Raw genomic sequence first — 19,476 nt, 5'->3', positions numbered from 1 at the left:
GCCATGGGGAGATTATAAGGTAGGAGAAATCACCTGTTCCCACCACCCTTATCGTGCCCTAGATGCTTCTTCTGTCACCCTTGGCAGATTTCCCCTGACTGTGGGCTGTTGGCCTCTTCCCAGCCCCAAAACTGCTTATGCTAATGATTCCTAAGTGACTTTCACAAAGGCATCCCCTCTTCCTTCAGGTGTCCCCTTCTCTGACTGTTCCCTGCTCCCTTTCCCTCTCCTCTCTGAATCAATTCTTTTGTCTCCTTTTTTCTTTTATGTTTCCCACATTTTTGTCCTACTTCTTGGAAAGGTTTTGTTTTCTTTAGTGCTTTATCTTCTCTTCCAACCATTGGATGAAATATTTACTTTGGGAATTATATTTTTATGTCAAAAGCTACTTTTTTGTTTCTGCTTGCTAAGGTTTTCGAAACTCTCCTCACTGTGGTCATGTTTGGTTTGGTCTGGTCTGCTTTGATCCTTCTCTTTCATGTAACATGCCTGCCTCAAATGTCTGATCGTTGTTGGTTATCTGATTGTAATTGAGATTGACCCAAAACATAGCTGACTGGGGCTCTGAGTATGAGTGTGCAAAACACCATGTGAATTAGGTGTGTTGTATTGTGCCTAATTCATTACCCTTCCATCCCTTCCTTGACCTACAGGCTATGCTTTCCCACATGCAGGCAGAAGCATCTTCCAAATTCCAGAGTAAAGATGTTTGAAGGTGGCCTCCAGCATTGTCTCTAGCTGCCTTAGTTTCCCCAAATGTTTTGTGAAGTGGAAGAGCCCTTTGGAGAATGGAAATCTTTATTTCTTGATTTAGGTGCTGGTTGCACGAGTGTGTTTTATTTGTGCAAATACATTGAGCTGTGCACTTCGGATGTGTGCACCCTCTGTGTGTATATTATACTGTAATAAAAAGGTTTTAAATTTTACCGTGAACCTTTTTGAAATCGTTATACATGTGTTTACTTAATCCTTTCAATAGCTGCCTTAATGTTCCATTGTGTGCCTGTAGCATAATTAACTCTTCCTGTATTGTTAGCTGTTGATTGCTTTCCAAGTTCTTGCCCTTGCAAATCTATGCTGCAGGGTCCATTTTGGGTAAGATGAAGTCAACACACTCCACAGACTTCTCCTCATGACTACAACTAGGAACCCAAACAGAATACGTGGAGTGACTATCTGAGCTTCCTGTAAAATGAACTTTAGCAAATAATTGGAGAAGGAAACCAGACCAAGTTTGGACCAATCCAGCTGTAAGTTTCCTGATTATGTTTCCTTCTACATCCTTCTATATTCTCCTGTCTGAGGATGAACCCTATATCCCACATCCTGAAAGTTCAGGCTCAGCAGGGATCTTAAGAGCTCCGGAGGAGGAGTAAAACGAAGCATTAATGGAAGATGGGGCTTATATTCCCAGAGTTTCCTCAGTGTTTGTGTTTTTCCCTCCACCAGGTCCCCAGCAAGCCTCAGGACAGAAGCTGCAATTCCACCTGCAGCCAGTGGGGGGTCGACTGCTAGAACTCTGAAGGAGGAAGTTCCTTGCTGCCCAAAAGACCTTGGACTCCAAGAGCGGGGAGAGGGGGATACCAGTGCATCTTCTCTCTGTTGGTTCTTCTGCTGCTTGGCCTGGATGCAAACCCAATCATAGGAAGTACACAGCAGACTGGGGAGAGAGAAGCCTCAGCTCTCCAAACTTCCTAGCCAAAGGACCAGGAAAGAAGAAGGTGGAGGTTCTGAAAGCTGGGAGGGAATGGTGGGGGCCGGGGGTGGGGGGATGGAGAAGAGAAAGCAGATGAAGAAAGAGACCCTTGGTCTCTCAGGATCGCGCCCCAGTGTGCGCTCCTGTTCAGACCCTGGAGAGAATACCCCAACTCTGAGAACTTGGTGACAACCTTCACCAGTCATGGACTGGCCATTGGATGGCGCCCATGGGGGCACATCAGAGGAGCACCTGCAAGGCTCCAGAAAGCTGGACCAGTGCATGTGGGAACCACAGTCCACAAAAACCACATCAGCACTTGAAGTTCTAACCTCACCAGCTGGACTGCCTGCAAAGAAAGAAACAGGAGTCAGAGTGAAAGACCTTTCCCGCGAGGTGATAGCGTTGCTTTGCATGTTTGTGGTGGTGGTTCCGTGAAATTATCCGTGTGTTAAACACATAGAACTGAACACCACCACAAAGTTGTACCATATGTAAGATTTAAGAAGTAGTAAAACCAACAAGAAAAATGTGTGAAACTGTGCACTTTAAGCGTATTGGTTTATTTTATCCCAATTACACCTCAATCAAACCTGAGAAAGAAAGGGAGGGGGGAAAAGTTTGAGAGGCCAATATTCCTTCTATCATCCCTTCATAGTTTCTGGGCTGTGGGCAGAAGCCCAAGGGTTCATTGGAGCCCCAATCCAGGAGAAGTCTCAGCTTTCACACGCCAACACAGAGGTATAGGGGCTGTGGGCAGGACGCTCCAAGATGGGCCATTTGACAGGAAGATTATTCTGAAATAAAGGCAGTTGAGACCCTGTGGGCTCCAGAGAAACTTTTACCCCTTCCTTATTACGTACAAGAATCTCAACTGGAGGGTCTTTGCAGATAAGGGTTATTACGAGGGATAAATGTTATCTGAGTAACCCAATTGCATGGCAGGGCAAGCATTTGTTTACACACATTTACTGGTTTTCATCTTCCTGTGAGTTGCTTTTTTTCCCCTTTGAGTTCCCAGACCACTACCCCCTTTTCCTTAATTCAAATTGACATTTATACCCTTTATGCCTGACTGCCATTTCAGTGTGAGTTCTCCACATACATACTATTAAATTTTAATTTCTCCTGTTAATCTATCTCATATGAAGTTGATTCTTAGCCCAGCTAGAAGGACCTTGAAGGACCCAGGAACTCTTTCTCCCTGAGAAGGGGATGGGACATTCTTGCTCCCCAACAGTTGGTGTAGTCAGCAGGACTAGCTGGATACCGCTCACTGAGACTCTGCCACAGCTGAGATGCCCCCAGGACATATGACATATAGCCAGCAGAAGGTAAGATTTCTTACCATGCCAGGCTCTTGGAATGGCTATTTGCTGAGGCCAAGGAAATAGCATGATGAGAGTCCCTATCTCTCTCAATTTTGATGAGCAGGAGACAATATTCGTGGACCTAGTTCCTTGGGCTTAGTGGCTTTGTGGTTCAACCAGTTCAATTTGGCTGAGTGTCCTTTCATTACTGATCCATTTCATCCCAGAAATGCTCTTTGTTTTCCTCTGTCTATATGATTTCTGATGTTTGTCATCTGTTGCTAAGGGACATCTTGGAAGCCAGAGCTGCAAAATTGGTGGACACAAGTCGAGCACTTAAAAGCTGTTTGAGCTCTTGTCACCTGAAGAGGATTCCCATGATAGGATGAGCTGGTCATGGAATGGTGTAGACTGACACTAGGTCACCCACCAGCCTCAAGAAACCTCCATGCGAGCAGGTATACTGTAAACAACACACAGTCCCCAACCCCATGACACATCCCTCCTAGGTGTTATTGTGGCTCCCACAGAACCAAGGCTTCAATAAAGCTGTTCGATTTTTCCTTTTATGTTGTTTTATGTCTAAAGTGTTTGGCTGTATGACCAGTGAGAATTTCCTCTGTGGTCTCCACCTTCCAGAGCGTGCACTTACTGGGGTCAAATGGTAGCCATCAAATAAACTGGGAATCCAAATTTCTTTCTCTCTGATTGTGCCAGCTCTCAGAGGTGTTTGTTTTGAGAGGTTCCAGACCTCTCAAAGACGGACACCTCTGTATCTCAACCCTCATTGTTTGTCAGTGCTGGAAAGTCCCATTCCAGAAGAACCCTATGTGATGTTACTCATTAGTGGGGCTGACCCTGGACATGTATCATATTTTCGTGGGAGATTGGAGACATCAGTTACACTAAACCATCTTTATCGCCTGTGCACTGAAGGCCTTTGCTTTCTTAGTCCAATGTTAGGAGTAAATTTTGGGGTCATGGGAGGCTGCATCACCTCTGCCCTCTCTGGTCACCTCTTCTGACTTGAGTCAAGCCACAAAAAGGCTGTTGCTTTGAGTTGCTATTAGGAGGTGATAACCACCAATGGCCAGAGGATGTATCCTTTAAACTGGGTACATTTTTAAATATATATTTCATATAGAGCTCTCAATTATCTTATTAGTATCATGGTTAGCCTTCACGACTCCCTTGGCAAGAATGAAGAAGTTCAACTTTAGACAAAAATAAGTGTCCATGTCCAGTGTAAATTCCCCTTTGTTTGAATTTCATTGATTTTTTTTCACTGCCATTATAGTTGGGGTTTTTTTTAGTTCTATACATTACTGACTGCTCATCACAATAAGTGGACTCTAAATAGTCTTTTTCACTATTTCACCAAACCCACTCCCTCCCCTCTGGGAAACATCCATTTGTTCTCTGTAGTTAAGAGTCTGTTTTCTGGTTTGTTTCTTTTTTTCTTTGTTCCTTGGTTTTGTTTTGTCTTCTTAAATTCTGATTTCATGGGCCTGTCTTTTTTTTTTAAGCTTATTTATTTATTTTGAGAGAGAAAGAGCATGTGAGCAAGGGACGGGCAGAGAGAGAGGAAGAGAAAGAATCCCAAACAGGATCTGCATTGTCAGCGCAGAGCCCGATGTGGAGCTCGAACCCACGAACCGTGAGATTAGGACCTGAACCAAAATCAAGAGTCAGACTCCTAACGGACTAAGTTACCCAGGTGCCCCCATGTGCCTATCTTAACTTCTCTTTTGCTACAGGATTGACAGAGATCATTCTGGCCTGATTTCTAGGCTCAAAGTATCCAGGTTGCTCCTACAAATGCTAAAACCCATAAAGTGAATTTAACAAAAGCACTTGACACTGGCAATAAGGCTCAATTTGCTCCCGACTTCCAGGGCTCTGTAACCAGGCTCTGCCAGACTGAGGGATTCTTATAGAATGTGTTTGCAGGTGTATCCTAGACCCCTCACCACCACAAAAAAGTCATGTCCCCTGGACAGCAGCAGAGCTTTTAAATTAAAAAGGCTCTTACCTCTACTTTCAGAAGCTCCTACCAAATTTAGAGAGGATTTACAAAGATTATTTGACTACACATGCAACCTTCTCTTTACAGAGGAAACAAAAGACCAAAATTTCTCCTAAGCTCTCCTACAAATGGTCAGTTGAAGGCCAATGTTTAGGGGCTTATAGAAAGCCCAACTTATATTTTGTATTTAGAAAAAAGGTTTTTGTTAAGATGCTTTAGACAAACATTACAAAGGCATATAACTATTGGTTTCCATTTTAGTTAAAATTCTCCTTGTTATAAAGAAACAAAATTAGTTGAAAAGAAGGGGCAGTCACTTGATATTCAGGCCATAATCCAGGTCTTGAGGAATTAGGAATAACGGTCCTTATTTTACAGAACTCTACAAAACCAGGGGCGTCTGGGTGGTTCAGTCGGTTAAGCCTCCAACTTCGGCTCAGGTCATGATCTTGCAGTTCATGGGTCCGAGCCTTGCATCGGGCTCTGTGATGACAGCTCGGAGCCTGGAGCCTGCTTCAGATTTTGTGTCTCCCTCTCTGTCTACCCCTCCCCTGCTCATGCTCTCTGTCTCTCTCTCTCTCTCTCTCTCTGTCTCTCTGTGTCTTTCCTAAAAAATAAATAAATAATAAATAAACATTAAAAAAAACCCCAAATCTCTACAAAACCAGAACTACAACTCCAAAAATGAGTGAAAGTCCACCTAATTCTACGGATCTCCAAACCTTGCTTATTCCTCTCATAATGTTGGTGAATATTAGGAAAGATTACAATATTGGAAGAAAAATGTTCTGTTCTTTAAAAAGAAAAAAGAGGTAAAATTTAAATAGCAATTACCCCGAAATCCTAGGAAAAAACTATTTTTATATTCTTTCTATCCCTTGAAATTATAAATCTTACCATGTCTTTGAAATGTAAACACAACCCACAATCTCCTGAGAATGAAGAACAAGAAAAAATAAAGAGAGAAAGTGGCCCTTTTAAAATACAAACTGCTGGCAGGACTCATGTGCCCAGACTCCAGCCCCTCTGATGACAGGCAGAGAGGCTCCAAGGATCCTCCCTGGAGAAAAGTGAGACCCTTCCTCTGTGCTTTTGTGATATAAATTCTCTACCCCCATCTTCACTAAGACCTAAGGGCCTTTTTACAACATGTAAAGTCTAGGGGAAAGCTTTCTGTTAAAACAAATAAATAAACAAAACAATAGAGGGAAGTATTTAAAAATTGGGCCTGTCATGTCCTCTCCACAAATGGTAGTACAAACAAAATTAAGATTTTGTTTGTGTCTTGTCTGTGTAGTGTGTGTGTGTGTGTGTGTGTGTGTGTGTGTGTCCATGTTGTACATGTGAGATATTTTCCCTATCTCTGGGCAGTACTGCTAAAACTAATTTGCAAAAGAGCTCTATTGAGTTAGTTTGAAGGCAAGTACTCGTAAGGACTGGGCATTCTAAAACTCGGAAAGGTAAAAACTCACCCAAACGTGTTTCAGGTTCACACGATCTGGGAACATATTCGGTAGTAAAGCGAATTTCAGGTTGCTGGTTTACTTATAAGGGGTATGGCTGAAGAGTTACCAGCTTTAAATAGAAAACTTTTATCCTGCTTGCATTTACTAAAAACCAAATAAGGTCACGGTATCACTGTTGCACTTGACCAGGAGAAAAAGAAACCTTAGAATAATTATTAATTTTTACCTAATGCCTCATGAAGTTTTAAGGTCAGTCTGAGTATAATTGTTTAAAACAAGTAAATTAAACTGACCTAACTACGATAAACTAATGAGCAGAGATTTATCTGCTTTTGTCTAAAGATCTATTTCGGTCTTTAATAAACAGATTTCATGCTTTACAGAAAGATTGTATTATGAAAAAGCACATGTTTTTAAAAGTTCCAAAATATATTCATTAATGTGCAAATCTAAAGAGTTTTGGTGTAACAGAGTTCAGAACTGCTTACTAGTTAGTTTTTACTGGAAATTAAGGTTTCTAAGCATTACATATTCTAATAAATGCAATTAAGACTATTAATAAGGGAAACAACTCTGTATATGAAGACAATAAAACATATGTTTTTGTGAAGAGAAGGTATGAAGAATAAAAAGACATATTTGTTGAGGGAACAGAAATTTTCTTGTCCTAAAGTGAAACCATTTATTTCAAGACGAAACATTTAAAACAAAATCTGAGTATTAAAAAGAAAGTTCTGGGAAGTTTATAAAGAAAGAATCTTTGGGGGAAAAATTCTGTGTGGCCAATACTGGCTAAGATTATGATAAATTTAAAGAAGTAAATGAGTTTTAACATCAAAAGTGCACTTTTGTAAAGGTTTTGTTTTCTCTATAAAAAGTACAGAGTTGGCTTGAACTAATGGTCTGCTCTCCATAAAAAATTGTAAGCAAAACTTGATCTTATCTGTCTAAAAACCCATGATTCTGGATGCCAAAATAATTTCCTGTGTTTGTCAATCTTGGATACCTACGAAAACTCAGTGGGTCTGAATATCCAAGGAGTTACATTTTGGTCTCATAGCTATGTAGCCTTCTATATTTGCCTTGAATATCTTTTATTGTCATGTTGATGAAAAGGATATTTAAACATTGTTTCTTAATGATTTACGATCCTATTCAAATATTCAAACCTTTTCAAATTTTTGACACTTGAACATCTCAGAGATTTTGTGAGCAATTGAACTAATGAGGCTACTTGGTACATTTACTTACATGGGAAGCATTCATTGCCAAATAAGTGATATGAAAACCTCTTAGATTATGTTTAGGTGGATATGTTATTAAAATTGTGTCATAAAATTATATGAAACTCCTACAAATCTTATATCTTCATATGATATTATCTGGAAGTGCTGTGTGTCACAGAAAGATCCAGATTTCCATGCCGGCTGCATTGGCAGGAACTCCGCAGATCTCTAAGCATGGCCATTTTTACGTCTTTTTTAGACAGTGATACTTGCACTCAGATGCCTCATTACATGAGGCATGTGCTTCACTTTCAAGGAGATTCAGGGAAAAACTGCGAGTACAGGTTTCTAATAACTTCTAGACCTGAAATCTGAATGAAGTAAAGGTTTCCAGAACTAGTGGAAAAACCAGATTCAAACAGAACCAAAATTAATAACGACTTGCAAAAGATCATTATACTCTTTATGGCTTTTTGTATGAAACATTAGTGCTTTTTTTTAAATGTTGTGTTTTTGAAGATTTAAGGAAACTTTGTCTCTTAAGCTAACTGACTTACAGCGATTTGATAAAATACACCTTTGTGAACAAATTCAAGTATTTATCTTTTCTCCTTACCTGAACCCTCCAGAGTTCAGAAACTCTCAATCAGTATTCATATATTTTCTAGCAATCTATTTGAATCTATTGAATTTATTTTTCAATAAGAATCTGTTCTCTTTATGACAGGACACAATGGGAAACACTGCGTATATTACCACGCTGGGACTGGAAGGTCATATTTGGGAATGAAGTGCTCAGATGTGACCCGACAGCCTTAAAGAACTCAGGGTGATTTCATGGACACAATAAAGCCCCTTGGAAATACCAGACTGATAGCTTGCTTCCAGAGTTCCCAGCAGCCTTACCAGGTGAGTAAAGAAGTTCACTTCCTCACAGGTGCAGGAACCTTGGGATGTTTGGGGGGCCTGGAGAAGAGAGGAATTCACCCAAATCTATACGTATTACAGGCAAAGTCTGATGGCAAGTAATTGGCTTGGCTCCTGGCCTCAAGAGGCTGTTAAACTTCATCTGGAGACTTTTTATGAAAACTTCTAGCAAAGCAGGTTGAAAGAGCCAAATGCAATTCTTGTTGTACTTAAGGAAATAGGCCAAGTTTTATGGGAAATGACTTATTTTGCAAACAAATTAGTGTTAATTTCATTATCTTTGGTCAAAGAAGTGATTATAGTGAGAAAATATGTTTCAATAACACATCTTCGTACATTTTAGATTTTATTACTATTCATTATACAATGGATTAAGTCCTGATTTCTTCTAGTGTCTTCCACCACCAGCTACAACGTTCCAAATCAACATTCTGAGGTTTCTCCCACCTTTCTGACTTGGAATCCTTTGAGAACTAAAATTGCCCTTCTCCTGAGGTTCTGCTAAATGTAAACCACTTACCTAACCCTAGAGAAATCCACAAGAACTCATAACCTACACAATCTTTGTGCCTATCGCTCAGCAGGCCAAGCAGAGATCACCAGAGACATTTGAACTACAAACCCAGGGGACCTGTCTGACTGCACAGTCTGCCCTCACTCTATCTGAGATGCTTCGAGTCCAACATCTAGAAGTCTGCTCCACTGGCTGCCCTCACAACTCAGAAACTAGCTTAACATTTGATCCAGTCATGAACCATTGGGTTCCTCTTGTTTCCATAGAAAAGCCTCTTGTTTCTTACCTGATTACTTGGACCACAGGCCTAACGTTGTGAATCCACCCGCATCACTGCCTTCTGGAATGAGTTTGCCTAAACTGACCTATCATCTGGATGAATAGACCAGTTCAGTTGGAAGAAACACGTAGCAGCTGAACTGTTAATGTGTGCAACTGCAGAGAAGCTTACATTTAAATTTGATCTGAGTAACCCATCTCTCTGGCAGGACTGACATTTGTGCACCAAACATTTACTGGTTCCTTCCCTCTGAAATCTCAGACCCCTACCCCCTTCTGCTTAATTCGGGATGACATTTGTATCTCTTTTGCCTGACTAACACGTCTGTGTGGACTCCCTGCACATATGCTATTAGATTTGATTTTCTCTTGTTAATGTGTCTCATGTCAGTTTGAGTCTTAGTCCAGCCAGAAGGACCTTGAGGGGGACAGGGATTCTTGCTCCCCTTCCCTCCTGGGGCTGGCCCGCCACGCCCTCTCCTACTCCTCTGGCAAAGCCCTGGACTGCTCCACCTCCAAGCCCCCCACCCCTGCCAGGCCTTCTGAGGGTGGCAGGTGGCAGGTGGCAGGGAGAAGACCCCATGGCCTTTGTCTACAGAAGACTAGAGTGGTGGAGGCAGGTGGAGAGGGAGCCTTGGGCCCAGGGACCAGGTGTTGGGACAGATTGACTTTAGGGATGAAGATGACAAGAAATGGCATTTGGAGCACATCTGAGCTGCTAACAAGGTGGACAGCTGTACAAGGCTCCAACAGCCATTAAAGTGGAGAACTGGGCTGGAGGATGGGGGGGGCAGGAAGTAGGTACGCACAGACTGGAGGTGGTGCTAGAGTGGGGGGCGGGGGGGGACAGGCAGGGACCCTTCCCAGAGAGCAGATCATCAGAGTCAGACTCTAGGGGATGCTGAGTTGAGGGGCCAGAGCAAGGAGTGGGGCCACCTCATCACGTCAGCCATAAGCTCCGAACAGTCGCCGCTGCTTTGCACCGAATTAATGAAATAAGGAAGTAACTGAAGAAAAAATTGAGGGGAAGTAGATGAGAGAAAACAAAAAAGAATAACTTAGAAGAAGAGAAGGTAGGTTGCATCTGTGCTCAGTTCAAGTCTCTGGAAGGCAGCTGGCATTTGCTGAGCACCAGGGAGACAAGCCAGGCAAGCAGGACATGTGGCTGCTCCCGGTTGTGTTCCTTCTCGTCGTCCAAGGTGAGTAAGGCAGGGGCTTACTAAGTACCTGCAGGATCAGGATGGGACACAGATAGGGTCTGTCCTGAGAGAGATGGCAGGGCCTTTCATATCCAGACACTTACGTATTTATAAAACTTTTTAAGTTTTGTTACTTGAAAGGTACAAAGTTAAATGTTAGGGAAAGGAAATAAAATAAATAACGTGTACAGTGTTTGTTTTCTAGGCACAGTTTCCCAACCCTGGCAGAGAGAAGGATAGACAGATGACAGATGGATGGATGGATGGATGGATGGATAGACACATGATAGACACACACACACACACACACACACACGCACACATACCTAAATGCATGAGTTCCTGAGGAACTTTGAAGAAGCACAGATCCTCAAGCCCCAGTTGAGACCCACTCAGTCAAGGTGAAGTTCAGGCAACTGGATCATTTAAAAACTTACACATCTGGTCTTGACTTGAAGCTTGAGCCGGAATCCTCTCTTCTGAAGACCTCAGACAACAGGGAGGAAGGCAGGCAGCAAAACCAGGGTGACAGGCTCTCTGGAGAGTTGCTTATCCCCACACACCAGCCTGCCTGGGTCTCTTCTCTGGATGATCTAAAGACAGATCATCATCTAGTGTCATTAGCACAATACCTGTGACAGGGACAAAGGGCTCTGGTTGTACCAGGAGCGACCAGATTGTCTGCAGAACCAGACAAACCATAGAAAAGACACTCTTGGAGATGAGCCTTAAGGGATGAATATAAGGGTTTGCTTCCTTCAAACAGAGAAGAAAGCACATTCTAGGCAGAGGGACAGCTTGCATTACATTATAGAGACACAGAAGAACAAGGTGTATAGGTAAAAAAAAAACAACAACAAGCAATCACCTGTGCGAGTGAATGTGTTTGGTATGTGCGTGTGTGTGCGTGTGTGTTTACTTCTGTGCCATGTGTCGATTCAGAGGCTGAGGGTTTGTAGGTGTGCAGAGTTTACAGTATCGGGGCATAGATGGGGAGGGGGCCACACTGTCTCACCAGCTCTGGGATTCAGAAATACACCTGTGGCTGCAGTGTGCGCTCTGTGCTGCTGGGAGAGGTGCTGCTTAAGGTCGGGCAGGGGACGGTGGTCAGTAGGATGGTGAGCGTGCAGAGAGTCCTGAATTGGTTAGGAGAGTTAGGAGCCTCAAGGGGGATTCACAAGAGGGGTGACAGAAAAGAAATCCTGCAGGGGATGAAGGGACAGGAGGGATGTGGCAATTAGACAGAGGGCAGAGGCTCCTGGCTGGTGTTCAGGGCAGGGCCAGAAGCCCCAGTGGCGCCCGGGTCAGCTCTGGGCTCAAGGAAGGATAAGATGCATGTTGGGTTTCTGTTTTCTAGGCCACTTCTCCACCTGCGTGCATAGAACGGTGAGAGGCACGGCAATGGGCACACTGACCGTGCACTGTACATATGGGCAGGGGTGGGAATCCTACAAGAAATGGTGGTGTCGTGGGTACGAGTGGGATTCCTGCAAAATCCTTGTTAAAAGCACCGGGTCAGAGCAACTGGTGAAGAAGGGCCGAGCATCCATCCAGGACAATCACAGCTGGCGCATATTCACCGTGACATTGGAGGATCTCTGGTATGACGATGCAGACACCTACTGGTGTGGGATTGAGAAAGCTGGCAATGACCTGGGGTACAAAGTATACGTGGATGTTGACCCAGGTAGGTACTACCCTTCCTGTGCTCTGGGACCCTGAGTCCCAACCCAAAGGAGTCAGGACTATTTCTCTGTCTTCCCCAATGGATGAAGGGGAGTCTCGAAACTCGCCTAGGACTATGCCTGCCGCTGAAAATCCCTCACGCGGTGGCAAACTGGTGTTCCTCTGGAAATAGGTATTCATATTTGGGATAAGAAACCAAAAAGATGCAAGAGAAAGCAAACTTGGCTGAGCAGTGGCACTAACACAGAAAGGTTCTGCATCCCTGGGGGTGGGGTGTGGAGACCATGGGAGCCACCTGTGACACTCACAACCATGCTTTGCTCTGTGTGTTTAGCCCCTGATCCAACAGACTCTCCCAAGCCTGTAGCAAGAATACCAGCCGGTAGAGCTTCCTCTCCTCCTTTTACCCAGGGCATCAACAGCAGCCAGCCTATTGTTCTGATCAACCCCCACAGCAGGTGAGCACAGCTGAACCCACAGACTTTCCCACTGCTGCCCTGGGACAGCTCTCCCTTGGGGCACTCTGACAGGGGCCCCCATTGGCCCTTCTGATGTCTCCTCTGCTGGGGAGAAACAGCAAGGTCTGCACTGGGCCCCCTCTTTGTACCTCTGAGTCCTTAAAGTGCTCCCCCTCCCCACAAGAAACCTAAGCTAAGTTGTTCAGCTGGGCTGTAGGAGAGAAGCTTCTGGTCTCCTTCTGACCTGCCTCCCAACCCCCAAGCAGCCAAAACAGGCTCAGGCGCTTTCAGCCTCAAGTTGCCAGAAGGGAAGGGCTCTGGATTAGCTCCCTGTGGCTGCTGGAGCAAATCACCACCACCCTGGTGGCTGAAGGCAAAACGATATTATGATCTTAAAGTTCTGGAGACAAGGTCTGGGATGAGGCTCACTGGGCTAAAACTCAAGGTGCTGGCAGGGCTGGCTCCTCCTGGAGGCTCTGAGGGAGAAGGGCTTCCTTGTCTTTTCCAGCTTCTGGAGGCCGCTGCACCCCTGGCTCGTGGTCTCTTCCATCAACCAGCAGGGGTGGTTGAGTCTTTCTCACCCTCATTACTCTGACACTGGCTCTCCTGTGTGCTTTCATTTATAAAGACACTGGCGATTCCATAGGGTCCACCCAGATATCCCAGGATCACCTCCCCATCTCAGGGTCAGCTGGTTGGCAATCTTAAATCCATCTGCATCATTAATTCTCTTGCGCCAAGGAATCTAGCACATTCAGAGGTCTGGGGATTAAGACATCTTTGAGGGGGAGTCATTCTGCCCACTGTCAAGGGCTGGTACTTGTTCCATGGATCCAGCCCTCCCCTCCCAAGTGCTTGGGAAATGCTGAGAAAGAATGGGAAGCTGGCATTCCTGCTTTCTCACATTCCCAACACGGTAGAGAGGTTGGGCCATCAACCTGAAGCCTACCCCCTCAAAAGCATCCAAAGAACAATGAATTAACTCTTTCCTCAAAGGGCACACCCCTGACCCAGTTTCACCCCATCGGAGTTCAGGGTGAAGGTGCATTTTCTCCCAGATGCCCCTTCCATGGCCTACCTTCCAGTCCACTCCTTCTTCCTTCCCTTCTCAAGGACCAATTCCTTGTAGCTTTGTCCTGCTGGACAATGTGTACGAATGAGGCCAGGCACTTGACTCATGCTTCACAACTGGCTTTTGTCCTGCTCATGACTATTTGGAGACCAGTTGTTCTGTGGAGTCAGGAGGGGAGGATGAGGGACTTTTAGGAGACTGAAGGGCACGGGTGGAAGCCTGTAGGTGGAGAGATGGGACCGCAGCCCCACAGGGATTGGAACTTGGGAACAGAACACAGTGAGTTCAAGGATAATTTCAGGAAGTGCAAGGGAGCATGTCTTCTCTCTCAAGAAAACCCCCTGTGAAATGCACATGACAAAACTTGCTCAAGGCAGGCAGAAGGAGAGAACAAAGCCAGCCTGCATGGGGTCCCTGACACTGCTTGTGGGGGAGGGGATGAGGCAGAGGGTGAGGGCATCAGACTCTTGGATACTGATGTGGACTCCCAGGGAGACGTATGTGAGCAAGGGCCCAATGGTCCACTAGACCATGTGTCCACTGTTCAGGGTGTATGAGATAGTGCATCTCCTATGTGCTACCAGATGGGGTTGAGAGTTGGGAGAGACCCCTCCCAAGAGAAGCCAGAAGGTATTCAGCCAGGCTGAATGGTAATATGAAATGTTATATGAGATGAGCTTGAGAGAGGGCAGAATTTACACAAGGTGGGACAGAAGTAGAATCAAATAGGCAAAGGGAAACCTTTGGTCCTGGCTGGCCTGCTGCTGAGGTGGAGGGGATTTGGGGGAGGCAGCCAACAAGCAGGATGAAATCAGGGTGCAGAGGTGCTGGAGCCCAGGCTAAGGCTGCTGGGAAGCCCCTGAATGCTTCGCCTTGGGCAGCATGGCCGTGCCCTCAGAGGGGCTTTTGGGCAGGGACCGGGGCTGGCCTGTCCTCCAGGTCTGGGGGTGGGAGTGAGGGTGGACAGGAAGGGCCTGGAGCGGCCCCTGAAGAGGGACCCCACTCCTGTCAGCACGATCCCTGCTCAGGGCCCTGCTACACAACCTTCACTTTGTGCTTTTGACCTTTGTGAAGTTGCCCCTGCTTGGGTCCTGCTGTGACTGTGATGTGGGGAGTCCGGGGGACTCCAGGGGAAGATACGTCAGTCTGAGCAGGAGAAACACAGCCCCCCCCCCCACCATGGACACCCCCGCACCCTCTGAGCTCTGGTCAGGGAAAGGGCAATGATTACATTTCCGAGACAGATGGGGGTCCCTGTTAGGTAAGGACTCCCCGCGTCCTGCTGTCAGGAATTAAAGTCTGACTCCTTCCCTGCTCTGCACAGGTCGGGGATCTTGGCCTTCAATGTAGCAGCAGAGAATCCTCCTGTGTGGATCCTCCTGGTACCTTCTTTCCTTGCCACACTCAAGTGGCTCTGCCAAGGATAAATAACTATTACATCGTTCAGGACTCTGGCCAGTGATGGGTTTTCCAATTCCAGACCAACCAGTAAGCATAAAACCTGGATTAAATCAACAAGTTCCAGAGTGTGTCCACAAGGACAAAGACCCCCAATGGGCCAGCTGCACAGAGGTCCGCCGATTCTACCTTCTGCTGCATCAGTGCCTCCAAGAAAGAATTTCTTGAATGTAAAAGATGGAAAACAGGGTTGGACCATCGCCCAACCCGCATCTGATCTGTTTGCCCTGTATATTCCCTATTAAAATCTTTGGCTTTCTTGTGCTCCCTGGAAATTATTTTGTTTGGACACTCTTTCAATATTTTATATGTGAGAGGACAACCCTTCCCTTCTAGAGGGCGGGAAGCAACTCTAAATCCAATGCTAGAATCCGAATGTGTCTTAGAACTGGGTCGTTGTGAGTATAAATTTGTTGAAACTCATTGAAGTCACTCTTTTTCCCTCTGTAAGTAATCAATGTTTTGCGGGGAGGGGCTTTGAAACAATGCAAATATTCCTGTCCCCTTATCTACATCGGTGGCCTCCAAGCACAGGGGATTCACCCAGTCGTCACCAGAACAGTTCATTTCTGTTCTCCCATTTGTCCCTTGGCCTCACTGGTCCTTATGTGCAGGGGCTCCACGGACTGTTTGGACTTTTCCATTGAGATGGACAGATCTGTTCCCTTCTTGTCTGTGACCCTGCCCATCCCCCAGGCAGCTCACACCCACCATCACCCACTCCTGGGTTTGGCCTGATCTTTGGCCTTTCCATGCTCCCACACCCCTAACCTCCACCCCCCATCTCACCCCAGCTGAACAATGCAAACCCAGGATGCTGGGCTCTTTGTGTTTAACTTCCTCCCACTTACTCATCAAAAACTAACAACACAAAAACAGCCCTTTTCTTTTTAAATTTCAAAGTTATACATTTTCCTCTCAACCGTTTTGTTTTTCAGGGGTGTTTTTTTTTTTCTCTTTTACTTACATTTTTCCTGGGTTCTGTTCTTTTTTGTCTCTATATTTTATTTTGAACCATTTTCGGGACTTATATCTCTTTTCTGAGCTCCTTCCTTAGAGAGGTCATGTTGTCTGTAATTTCTCTTAGACTGAGCCAAACTGGCCATCTGGACTCCTCCTCTGTGTCCTGGGGCCCTGGCGCTCATGAAGCAAGTTCTCCAGCTGCATTTTTTTTTAAAATAATGTATTGTCAAGTTAGCTAACATACAGTGTACACAGTGTAGTCTTGGCTTCAGGAGTAGATTCCCATGATTCATCACTTACATACAACACTCAGTGTTCATCCCAACAAGTGCCCTCCTCAATGCCCATCTCCCATTTGCCCCAACCTCTAACCCTCACCCCCGTCAATCCTCAGTTTGTTCTCTGTATTTAAGAGTCTCCTAGGGTTTGCCTCCCTCTCTGTTTGTAATTGATTTTTCCTTCAATCCCCTATGGTCTTCTGTTAAGTTTCTCAAATTCCACATATGAGTGAAAACATGATATCTGTCTTTTTCTGACTGACTTATTTCACTCAGCATAATACCCTCCAGTTCCATCCACATTGTTGCAAATGGAAATATTTCATTCTTTTTCATTGCCGAGTCATATTCCATTGTATATACATACTACATCTTCTTTATCTATCCATCAGTTAAAGGATATTTTGGCTCTTTCCATAATTTGACTATTGTTGATAGTGCTGCTATAATAATTGTGGTACATATGCCCCTATGAATCAGTACTCCTGTATCCTTTGGATAAATTCCTAGTAGTGCTATTGCTGGGTCATAAAGTAATTCTATTTGTAATTTTTTGAGGAACGTCCACACTGCTTTCCAGAGTGGCTGCACCAGTTTGCATTCCCACCAACAGTGCAAAAAGTTTCCATTTCTCCACATCCTCGCCAACATCTGCTGTTTCCTGAATTGTTAATTTTAGCCACTCTGACCAGTGCGAGGTTGTATCTCATTGTGGTTTTGATTTGTATCAGAACATCATCACTGACGATGAGTGATGTTGAGCATCTTTTCATGTGTCTGTTGGCCAGCTGGATATCTTCTTTTTTTTTTTCCAATATATGAAATTTATTGTCAAATTGGTTTCCATATAACACCCAGTGCTTATCCCAAAAGGTGCCCTCCTCAATACCCATCACCCCCCCTCCCCTCCCTCCCACCCCCCATCAACCCTCAGTTTGTTCTCAGTTTTTAACAGTCTCTTATGCTTTGGCTCTCTCCCACTCTAACCTCCTTTTTTTTTTTTTCCTTCCCCTCCCCCATGGGTTTCTGTTCAGTTTCTCAGGATCCACATAAGAGTGAAAACATATGGTATCTGTCTTTCTCAGTATGGCTTATTTCACTTAGCATAACACTCTCCAGTTCCATCCACTTTGTGGATATCTTCTTTAGAAAAGTGTTTGTTCATGTCTTCTGCCCATTTCCTCACTGGATTATTTGTTTTTCATGTGTTGAGTTTGATAAGTTCCTTATAGATTTTTGATACTGACCCTTTATCTGATATGTTATTTGCAAATATCTTCTCCCATTCCACTGTTTGACTTTTAGTTTTGTTGATTGTTTCCTTTGCTGTGCAGAAGTTTTTATCCTGATGAGGTTCCAAAAGTTCATTTTTGCTTTTATTTCCCTTGCTGCTGGAGACATGTCTTGACATGTTTCCAGCTGCATTTTGCTGGTGCTGTGTTCCTCTCCTTGAGTCTGTCAGTGAGGAAAGGTGCTGGTCCATTTTCAACTAGAAGCTTCCTTAGAATGTGGTCAGGGCACTGCAGAGAGGGTTGGGTAGGCAGGGGGGTGTTCTACAGCAGCAGGTGACTTCTTGTGGGGAACACCTCCCACCAGTGCTGACAGCTCCAGCCCACATGATTCTGATTCACACCTCTGAAAAGGGCAATACCTCCAGGCCCAGGAGCCCATGCATGTTACCACGTGGGGAGTCGGCCCCAGGTTCCCACCACAGGGCTGTGTCTCCTAGGGCTATGTCTCCCAGGGGCCTCCCCCCAGCCCACTGTGCATCCGGCAGAGGCAGCATGTTCCTCTGAACTGTCCTGCCTGGGACTGGAACGTCCAGTTCTCTCTGCTTAGATCTTCTGTAGGGCACAAAACAGCAATCTGCCTGTCATGTCACAGATTCTGTGGTCAGGAATTCGGACAGAGTGCAGCAGGGATGGCCTGTCTCTGCTCCAAAAACTCTGGGGCTTCAGCTGGAAAGACATAATGGCAGTGGAGGGGGGGGAACCTAAATGGCTGGGTGCTACTGTCATCTGGAAGCTTCTTTTCTGCGTGTCTAGAGCATGTGCCAGGTTGATCTCAATCTTGATAGTTGACCTGAGATCCTACAGGGGGCCTCTCCATGTGGACCTGGGTTCTGAGAAGGAGAGTGTCCAAAACAAACATTTCAAGAAATGGAGGATGGGGCTACAGGGTTCCTTTGGGCCTGGCCTCAGAAGTCACACAGGGTCACTGTCACCATACTCTATCCATGCATTCTGATGTCCGATGGCGATGAACACTGTTTTTTGGGGGGTGAAAAAAATGTTGTTTTTATACCGAAAATTATTTTTATGTACAAAACATAGATGATCAGTTGATAGATGGATCGACTGATCGAGATATAGAACATAGGCGTATAGTATATCTTTGGTATTAAAATTTCATACCTATGGCGGGGGGGCGGGTTCTAATAAAAGAAAATTACTAAACAACATCATTAGGAGGATATCCTTAGGAGGATAATTACGGGGAAAAGTTGGGAATCTGCTCTAAGCTACTGACCTCACAGCCCTGGCCCACCCAGACTCAAGGGGAGGGGACACACCCCCAACTCTCAATAACAGGAGTGTCAAGAAATTTACAGTCCCGGTTTAGAGCTGCCACCTGGAAGAATCTTAATATAGTGCCTTCACATCAGATTAAAGAATGAGGGGCCCAGAAGGGCTGAGGCCCCGGCCCCCCAGTCATAAGGCCAGGGAGCAGACTTGGACCTGCCCCAAGGAGGTCCACACCACGATACTGCGAGTCCATCTGTGCACTGGACAGGTCAGGTCCCAAGTCTGCTGGGGGCACCATGTGGCCCCAGTGTAAGTACTAGGCAGACACAACGATGCTCTGAACTTTCTCTGCTTTACTCACTGGTCACAGACTGCATCCGAGAATTGCATGAA

At 45.1% G+C, this 19,476-nt stretch overlaps 1 protein-coding gene across 3 annotated transcripts; it reads left to right on the top strand.

Moving 5' to 3' along the window:
• Positions 1-10,312: 10,312 nt before the first annotated feature.
• On the top strand, positions 10,313-15,579 carry LOC109276987 (CMRF35-like molecule 7). 3 transcript variants are annotated; one of them, XM_053892720.1, is made up of 4 exons: positions 10,313-10,643; positions 12,001-12,330; positions 12,664-12,787; positions 15,340-15,579. In XM_053892720.1, exons 1-4 carry the CDS (start codon positions 10,604-10,606, stop codon positions 15,560-15,562), a joined length of 717 nt encoding a protein of 238 aa, XP_053748695.1. In that variant the 5' UTR covers positions 10,313-10,603; the 3' UTR covers positions 15,563-15,579. The 3 variants fall into 3 exon arrangements, with proteins under 3 accessions (XP_053748695.1, XP_053748697.1, XP_053748696.1); XM_053892722.1 differs by having other exon boundaries at positions 10,317-10,643; positions 15,184-15,579; XM_053892721.1 differs by lacking the exon at positions 10,313-10,643 and adding an exon at positions 11,614-11,761.
• Positions 15,580-19,476: the final 3,897 nt, after the last annotated feature.

The sequence above is a fragment of the Panthera pardus genome, unplaced genomic scaffold, assembly GCF_024362965.1.
Source record: "Panthera pardus isolate Hobbes unplaced genomic scaffold, ASM2436296v1 HiC_scaffold_3, whole genome shotgun sequence".
Classification (NCBI taxonomy): domain Eukaryota; kingdom Metazoa; phylum Chordata; class Mammalia; order Carnivora; family Felidae; genus Panthera; species Panthera pardus.
Note: the sequence above shows the minus strand (reverse complement) of the source record. Positions and strands in the feature narration are given on the sequence as shown.